Here is a 9,539-nt window from a genome sequence, read left to right on the forward strand (position 1 = left end):
TAAAATAAATAAAAATTAAAAAAAATAAAAAATAAAATAAATAAATACCCTAGCTGCACAAGAATGCCCTTTGTGCTCCAACACCAAGCTCCTGAGAGCTGTACAAGGACAGTGATAGGAAGGCTTCCTTGAAGAAGCCATGGGTAAACCAAACTCTCATGAGTTGAACTAACTCAGAGGGGTGGGAGATTACCCCAGACAGTACATATGGCACACAGAAAGACCAGAGGACAGGATGGAATAGGCAGAAATTGGTAGAAGGCTGGTGTAGAGAAAGCTTTGTGGTGGAGAAAATGAAGGAAGAGAGTTGATAATGGCGGCGTAGGCTATGTCCTGACCCCACAAGGCCAATAAGCAAGGTGAGGACTCGGGTCACTATCAAGAGAAATGGGAAGCTCTCTACAGGGAGATTTTAGACAAGGACATGACTGATAAAATGCTTATTTTAAATTTCTCTGTATGGAGGACAGAGTTAGGAGGTGTGATATTGGACATTTGCGCTCAATAGAACTGGGTGGTAGAGTAGATTTGGAGGGTGCAGGAAAATGAATTGACCTCAGGAACTGGCTGGTGTAACTCTGGAAAACAAAAAAGTGGAAGAGTTGAAGATCTGTAAGAGATGAATGCAAGTCTGTTTTGCACGTAAGAAAGTCCAGTTGCCGAGACACATTATGTAGTCATTTAGAAGTGAGTGTCTTTATGTAAGGCCTGGGCTAAGGATTGATTGCCAGGCTATAGAGCTCAATGCAAAGGATTCATCAGTTCTGAGCCCTTGTCCTTACTTGCTCTTGGAGATAAAGGGGACTTGTCCATGTTGTAGGAAGCCCCTCGGCCTCCAGGGTCTGTAGCTTTGTCAGAACCACACACAGAGCTCGTCCCCAGGACACGTGCCAAGATCTGACTGCACCACTTTCAGCTGGGACCACTGGTTCCAGGGATGCCTCTTACTGCCCTTCCCTCCTTCTCCACTATTGATAAATACAAATCTAACCTTGGCCCTGCTTTGCTGGCATACCTTCCACAGTCTAGTTCTCCAAACGGCCGGACATCAAGGCCCGTAAAGCTAAGGCAGAGCCCTGCTCTAAAATCTCATCTCTGGTTCTTCCCCCCTCCCCACATTCTAGCCATTCCAAACTGTGCATCTTTCTTTTTCTTTTCTTTTGTTTTTGTTTTTGTTTTTTTTGGGTTTTTGCCATAGGGTGCGTACACTAACCAGAGAGAGGGATAAACAGTGAGAGGGAAAGTGAGAAATCACCTCCAAGGAGGGATGGTCATGCACCAGTCCTTTCTCCTCCATTCTCCTGGCGTTTGGATCACGCACGCACAAGCTCTCCTAGCATGATTTTCAAGCCACCGGTCTGCGATTCAGATGATGGTTGACCATGTGGGAATCCAGTGCCTTAACTACCATGCCACCTGCTGGCCGCACAGTTTTCTTTTTCTTTCTTTTTTTTAAAAACAAAAAAAAAAACACAAAAAGAAACCATTTATTTCTTTATTTATCCATTTATTTGTTTTGATTTTCACGACACTGGGTCCTCGACTCAAAAAGCAATCATCCCTGTAGAAATCCAGCACCTTAACTACCACACCACCTGCTGGTCCCCCGACCTCACGTCTTTTTCTTAACAGGCAGAGTTCTGTCATACCTCTCTACCCTTCCTTCTTTTCACCTAGAGAGCTTTCACTTTTTCACTAAAACTGCTCATGCTGATTTATTTTTTTAAGGTTTTTGCCATAGGGCATGTGTACTTGCCAGAGAAAGACAGAGAGAGGTAGTGAAAGGAAAAGTAAGAAATCACTCCCCATGGGGTGGTCTATGCCACAGTCCATTCTCCTGGGCTTGCGCACACATGCACCCAGTGTGATTTTCAAGCAGCCGGTGTGACTTTCAGGAGGCCAAGTCCAGGACTAGAACTGCAGTCAGCCATGTGAGAATCCAGCACCTTAACCACTATGCCACCTGTTGGCCCCCATGCTGACTTTTTTCTTTTAAAGAATCATTTAATTTTATTTATTTATTTATTATTATTATTATTATTTGCTATAGGACATCTGTGCTTACCAGAGAGAGACAGTGAGAGAGAGAGAGAGAGAGAGAAAGTGAGAAGGCAAGCTGCCAGGTCCAGGACATGAACTGTGGTTGACCATGTGGGAGTCTAGCACCTTAACCACCCGACCACCTGCCAGGCCTCCACCGTGCTTATTTTATTCTAAGTACTTATCTCCTGGGCCTGGATTCTAATTCAGTGAAAGTGTCACAGAGCCTAGCCTGCTGTATGGTTCAAGACAGTTCATAGGCTATCTTCATGATTAAGTGAGTTGGAGGACTCCTCTTAAATGACCCGTTTTGGGAAGGCACCTCTTCAGTGCACCTAAAGTACCATATGTACAATGCCACTTAATTCTTTGTTCTTTCTTTTTTTCCTCTTCTCTTTTCTTTTCCCTTCCTTCCTTCTTTCCACTTTTCCTTTCTTTCTTATGAAGACAGTTTTCACAGTGGTCAGTACTGATTTCTCTAATGGGTCATTGGCAAAGTCCTGACACATTCTGCATAGAAAAAACAGAAAAATGCATCGTTACTTTCCCAGTGACCTAATATAACAAACCAAATTATTGGCCTTTTCTACCTGGCTATGACCTATTTCTTTAATCGTATTTCTTACGTTATGATCTTGGTTTCTTTGGTTAAAACATTACAACATTATAAGCATTTACAACAGATGTCCATTACCAAAGCAAGCATCCTGTATTAAGCCTGTGAGCATTTGAACTGCCCTCTTTCCCCTTTTCAGTTTACCTAGATGGAACAAAATCTGAAGAAGACCTTTTTTCACAAGTATATGAAGATCTAATACAAGAACTAGCAAAGCACAAGTGTAAGTATTATACTATCGAAGTGGACGATAAGGAGAAACAACCAGAACAGTAGTTCATTACATACCTAGGAGTGGCATACAGGTGCTGATATGGGAGCGGTTATATTGATTCCTCACTCAGGATAATTCCGAGTTCAGATTTTTTGAGTTCAAATTCAGATTCGGTGTGAGTTAGGGACTTCATTAATTTGTCTGTCAGTTTTTTTATAGGTAAAAATATTTATCCTTTAGTACATATCTTAATGATAGTTGCATCAATTAGTGCAAATTTTGTAGTAGATGGCCATCCCAGTGGGTCTGAAATTATCATTTGGGCAGAGTCTGATGAAAATGAGATGATTCTATTTTGATATGTCTAGAACTCCCCTTTTCCTTTATTCCCCTAAAGATTTTCTGTAAATTTTTTGCTTCTCAAAAATAAACACAGGACTGGGAACCAGCAGTTAGCATAATGGCTATGTCACTGGACTCCCATATAGTCGACCACGGTTCGCGTCCTGGACCCCGTGGCTTAAAACTCTCGCCAGGCGCCTGTGCGTGCATGCCCAAGATCCTGAGAGGAGAATGGAGGAGAAGGGATTGCGGCGAAGGGAGGAGAGGGGGTGGGGGGGGGCCCCCCCCCCCGGGGGGGGGGGGTGATTTCTCACTTTCTGTCTCTCTGTCTGGAGAGTGCACGGGCCCTAAAGAAAAAAAAAAAAACTCTCAAAAATAAGTAAATAAATAAAAAATAAACACAGGACTATAAAAATTATTTAAAGATTGGTTCTTTAAGGTTTTCATGGTAGATATAATCTTTTGCAAGTCACAGAAATCCACCTAGATCTGACTTAAGCATAAAAAAAAGTGCAGGGTGGCATCAGCAGGTGGCGTGGTAGTTAAGGTGCTGGACTCCCACATAGCCAACCACAGTTCGAGTCCCAGACCTGGCAGCCTGCTTTCTCACTTTCTCTGTCAGTCTCGCTCTGGTGAATTGAAAATATATAACAAGAGTAATAGATAGAATTAAATAATTTTTTTTTAAGAAGAAAAGTGCAGGTACAGTGCTTCACACACTCAACTGGATTGAGGAGTTCAAATAGAGTCCTCAAGACTCGGCCTCAATTCTGCTTTCAAACTGTTTATTTTGAAGTCAAACTGTCTATAGAAAGGCATGATATGTGTTAGCAGTACCTCGTCTTAGACTCAAGAGACCTGGTATAAAAGAAAACAAAATAAAACAAAAAGCAGTTTATCCTTTTTCAAGATTGCCTATGGGTTGATAAATGTTGGAACTGGATGTTGAGTACAAAGGGATCTGTATATTATTCTCACTAACTTTACGTATGTTTAAAAGACTTTATTTTGAACAATTATTTTGCAAAAACAGTTTCCCATTTTAGCCCAGCTGAAAAGTCCCACGTGAGACTGATAGGTCCGCCGTTGAGTCACATGACTTGCAAAACCAATCACTGTGGAGATGCTAGCGGCTGGCTGGACTAGATCTGATACCCCATCTTGTAACTGAATATCCCACCTACGAACTCCTAATTTAGACAGTTTTCCAAAGGCAAGGTAGGGCAGCAGGTGGAAACCAGAAGAAAAATGAAAAAGTGCCTGGGATGGCACAATTATAGATCTAGCTGCTATTATTTTTTAAGTATTTGAACCAGAAGGATTTCCATGACTAACACTGGCAAAACACAATTATCAGCTAGCTCAAGAAAAGACAGTATGAGTCACTGTAGCAGTGAAGCTTTATTTATTTATTTACTTACTTACTTACTTATTTTCGGTGAGAAGCAACTATTCTGGTCCAACCATTGTCATCAATATGAACTAGATTTCCTACGTCCTTAATAAATTTCTGTCGTACTAGGGAACACACCTGACCGAAGACCCATTCATCTTGCACACTGCTTCTTTCAAGCTCAACCTTTTTTGTAGGCCTGAACAGCTTTGAAGAAATTTCAGGATCATTTGGAAATTACTTCTTGCTAGCAGAATTTATCATCCTTGGCAGAAATGCCCATTTACTCAAGTCATCTGTTATTGATGAAAGGCAGGCCTCTCTATTGAAGCTCAGAGCACCAACATGAGTGAGCTAGAGAGTGTAGGGTGAGCTTTCATAAATGGTGGCACCTAGCCAGGGCCACTTGTCTGAAAGTTACTGGCTCCCCTTTCTGGCCCTAATACCATGTTCTAGAGGTGTTTCACCTGCTGAATAGCTGTATCCATTTTCTCAATTATGGCCAGTGCTTGGGTCCAGTTCCCTTTTGATGACCAAGTCATACACTAGAGTTGGGTCTTGTGACCTACCTGCTGACAAAGATGAAAGAAGCCTTGGTAGTGTAGCTTGGGCAAATTGCACTCAAGCCCATTCCAAATCCATTCTTTGCCATCACCTCCAGGGTGTAAAACCAGATGGCATGCTTTGTATGTGACAGCCTCCACTTTGCTTTCCTATATAGAGGCAAGTAAGGATGTATGCAACTAGACCACTTAAAGCTATCTTTCTGGGGCCAGCAAGTGGCTTGGTGGTTAAGGTGCTGGACTCTCACATGGCCGAATGTGTTTCAAGTCCCAGACCTGGTGACTTGCTTTCCCACTTTCTCCTTGGAGGTGTGCTCTCTCTCAGGCACTTGTACTCTATAGCAAAATTTAAAAGTAATAATGATAGTGGCCAGCAGGTGGGATGGTGAAGGCACTGGATTCACATGTGAGTCCTGGGCCTAGTAGCTCCCTCTCTCTCTGTGTGTCTCTCTCTGATCTAATTGAGTAAAAATAATAATGATAAATTAAATAAAATTAATAATTCTTTAAAAAGTACTAATAATGAGGGGCTGGCATGTGACATGGTGGTTAAAGGTGCTGGATTCCTACATGGCCAACTATGGTTCAAGTCCCAGACCTGGCAGCTGCTTTCTCGCTTTCTCCTTTTCTCTCTGTCTCTCTCTGTTCAAATTAAAATAATAATAATAAATGGAATTAAGTAAATTAATTAATTTTAAAAAGGATGAATTATAATTTTTTTAAAATGCTGTCTTGCTTATGTTCTAGATATTTTAAAAAATAGAAAAGACATAAAATTAGAAGCAGAGCAGCTTTTTCTGCCTCCAAGATTTTTGTTAGTTTTTCTCAGTAGCATAAATAAGTTATTAGGTTATTTATAGCAGTCCATAACCTTTCGTAGCTCTTCTATCCACAGTGTCCTGGAAAATCTGACCTGGAGAGGCCCTCAGCATAGCCTAGTTTAACCCCGAGTTAGCAGAGGAGGCCATTTAAATGTTTTACGTGAACACTTTTCACGTGTTTTCTCACAGCATCTCATAAACCTGTTCAGCTCATTTTTTCTTCTCAGTATATAAAATCATAAATGTGATCAAAACAATAATAATGGAAGAGAATACAGAAAAGATTGAGCTCAATTATTAATAAAGTATTAAATAATCCAGGAGAATAAGAATAATAACTTAAACATTCAATTCAATCCTTTATTAAATCTAAAGTTTGAGGTAGAATTCTGTCATTACCTAGTCTTACTGTAACAAAGCAGTCTAGTCACCAGCATTCTCAGACTCCCTTTAAAAATGCTTATTTTTGTCCCATTATAAAAGCATAATAATTATAAAAAATTTTAACATAAAAACAAAGGGGACAGAGTAGTCCCTGCGGGCCCACATGTCATAGTGCTAAGTGCACACCACACCCAGTCTTTTTGCTTTTCACATCAGTCTCTTTTCTAGGATTTGCAAGGGCAGTGTACTTAATCAGCCCTGTTTATTTCTGTTTTAAAATTAATATTTAACATTTTCGTAGCTTTATAGAGCTCATTGTATAGTGAGATTAAATATCTCTCCCAGAAAATGGTGTCCAAGCTGAATTCTGGTTTGGATACTGAAGTGAAATCTAAGACTTGACATTGACATTTTGGTGCAGAAGAAAGATGTCATATGTCTGGTTCTAAATCCAAAGGGTATAAAGTTGAAAAATAAAAGTGTAATTATCAAATGTTTGTATGTTCTCTGTTGGTATTTTTCTATACTGAACTTAAAATACAATTTCTAGTTATAAAATAATAGTAATATGATAATGTAATAGTCCAAATTAGCAGAAGCTTACTTCAGCATTTCCCAATTGTTGCATATTTAATGTTATTGTGTTTTACACTGATAAATAACATGCTCTCTACACATAGTGTGGGTTTCTTTTGGAAATTCCTTTCCAATTATCGATATATCCCTGTCCTAAAACCTCAGGGGTGATACTTACTTGGTCAAAAAATAAAATCATTCTTACATTTTATGTACTTCAGAAATAAAATACTACAATAAAAAATCTGTTCTCCAACATGAACTGTGAAATAAGAAGATGATAGGTTTATTATTGAATTTTTAAACCAGATCAAGTATCCAGCTAGGCTTTCTTTATTTTAAAAAAAAGGATTAAATATTATAATACTTTTTCCCCACATCCAGGATAATACACCAAAGTAAGAATTGTACTGCAGGCAGTAACCCTTTGTGATATTCTTCTAGTCCACAAACTATTGCATTCTCTGAAGTCAAGGATTATTACACCAATTGCAAATTATATTGGATATCTGTTATCATAAGATATGCTTAAAATTTAATGCAAGGATTAAAAGACCGGAACGTGAACTTGATTGAGTTTTTCATAGGAATGCAACATTTTTGCCTCTGGAATCCCTGTAATCTTAACATTCTTAGGTTTCCTGCTGTTAGTGTGAAAATTTAATAAAATGAGAATTGGAAACTGGAATTCTCCATTAATTATTTTTGTATTTATTCCCAAGGTTTGCAAGTATCAACATAAAGGTGGAAAGCAGCGAATCCTTCCTGCAGTGAACTACAAAATTCAAAGGAATGTATTTCAGAACCTTACCCAAGAAACTGTATGGACAGTGGTGCAATGACAGCTGTGTTTTATATGTGTGTGTGTTATCACAAAACATGTGGAACAGTCAATAGCCATGCCAGTGGACAGGCGTCTACTTTCAAGAGTTGCTTTCATCCAGGAAGTGCATAGATGTAGCATAGCTCACAAATAATAACTCAGTTCTGTAACAAAGATGATCTGACTTTCTGACTAGAACCAGAGCAAGAAATAAGAACTATATTGCAGTCATATTTGTTTTCATGTATTCCTGTATTCCATTGTGTGTGCGTATATGACATTTGTGTGTGTAGGTATGCATATATGTGCATATGTATATATGTGTATACACACACATCAAGTATTATAAGTCATTGACCTTACATATGCACTGTGATATTTTTCTATTTTTAAAGATTTTTTTTTTAAGATTGGTCAGAACCCATGGTTTGGAATATACTGCTCTCTACCGTCCCACACCAATCCATTTCACCTGCAGATAGTAGCATTACTAGAAATAGCAGTCACGTGGAATAAAGCATTAGTTTACTTCAGTATCTGGGTTTGTGTGTGTGCATTTGATGTTATATGTGTGTGTGGTTTTTTTTGTTGTTGTTGTTGTTGTTTTTTGCATGTGTCTAGTACCATTATATCTCTATATTAAGATTATTACAAATAGGAAGTTTTCCCTGTGTTTTATTTTGCTTTTGTCCAACTGATGGTCTACAATCACAAAAATACAGTTATTTCAGTCATATTTTATATAGGTGCCAGACCTTGAAAAACCCAGACAGGAGATCTGAATTCTGTGATTTCTTGAAGGCTTTTTGGATGCTGGAATTTTAATTATGTAATCATCAATCTTTTGTTCATTAATAACAAACATTTCTCATGACCGTCTTTTTTTCTTAGTTTCCTGTAGGATACATGCACTTGCCAAAGAGAAAGAGTGAGAGATGGTGAATTCCCCCACGGGGGATGGCCACACAGCACTCACTTCTGCTCCACTCCCCACTCTGGAGTTTGACACAAGTGTGCACAGGGCCTGCTGTGTTTTTCAAGTCTCCAGGTATGGATGCAGTCAGTCTTAAGCTCTGTGCACCTGCTGATCCTCTCACAGTCTTAATCCTTGTTAATTATAAATTATATTGTTCCACTAACTTTCAAAATTCACTCCAGACTCCTTTAGTCAGCTCTGATTTTGTTTTTATTTCTTTTTTTTTTTTTTTTTTTTTTTAATGAGAGAGAGAGAGGCAGTGAGCGAGAAGGAGATTTTTGACAGTGTCACTGTATCACAAGCCTCCTGGCCCAGCCTTCCAGATAGCCAGGACCACAGGCATACGCTACCACACGAGCTTGTCAAGTTGGGCCCAAAGTCACATTCAGACCTGAGCAGCACATGCCACCATGGCTGAGCCTGTCTTTTTATTTCTGCTAGCTTACCCTCACTGATGATTGGGGTCCCCCACACGATAACAGCACAAAACAAATAAAACCTAGGCTCAAATTACGATTCATTCCCCGAGTAATTATATGATTCAAACAAGCAATTTAATGTTTTGTTCTCCTTTTGAGATGCGGATATCAATAGAACTTAGCATGAGATGATAGTAGGATAGAGATAAGGATAAAGTTAGACATTCTTTTTTTTTTTTTTTGAGAAGTTTTTGCTATAGGGCATGTACGCTCACCAGAAAGACAGAGAAAGAGAGACAGAAAGCGAGAAATCATTCCCCAGGGACGATGGCCATACCGCAATCCCTTCTCCTCCATTCTCCTCTCGTGATC

The 9,539-nt window shown here is 39.3% G+C and overlaps 1 protein-coding gene across 3 annotated transcripts in view; it reads left to right on the plus strand.

Annotated features, from left to right (window-relative positions):
- NMRK1 (nicotinamide riboside kinase 1) overlaps positions 1-9,156 on the plus strand; it is a 32,797-nt gene extending 23,641 nt beyond the window's left edge. For all 3 annotated transcript variants that reach the window (XM_006155326.3, XM_006155323.3, XM_006155324.3), the window contains exons 8-9: positions 2,796-2,879; positions 7,672-9,156. In XM_006155326.3, the coding sequence (XP_006155388.1) occupies positions 2,796-2,879; positions 7,672-7,691 (104 nt within the window). In that variant the 3' untranslated portion in view covers positions 7,692-9,156. The remainder of the gene's footprint in view (positions 1-2,795; positions 2,880-7,671) is intronic.
- Positions 9,157-9,539: the final 383 nt, after the last annotated feature.

The sequence above is a fragment of the Tupaia chinensis genome, unplaced genomic scaffold (assembly GCF_000334495.1).
Source record: "Tupaia chinensis unplaced genomic scaffold, TupChi_1.0 Scaffold000447_1, whole genome shotgun sequence".
Taxonomy (NCBI): Eukaryota; Metazoa; Chordata; class Mammalia; order Scandentia; family Tupaiidae; genus Tupaia; species Tupaia belangeri.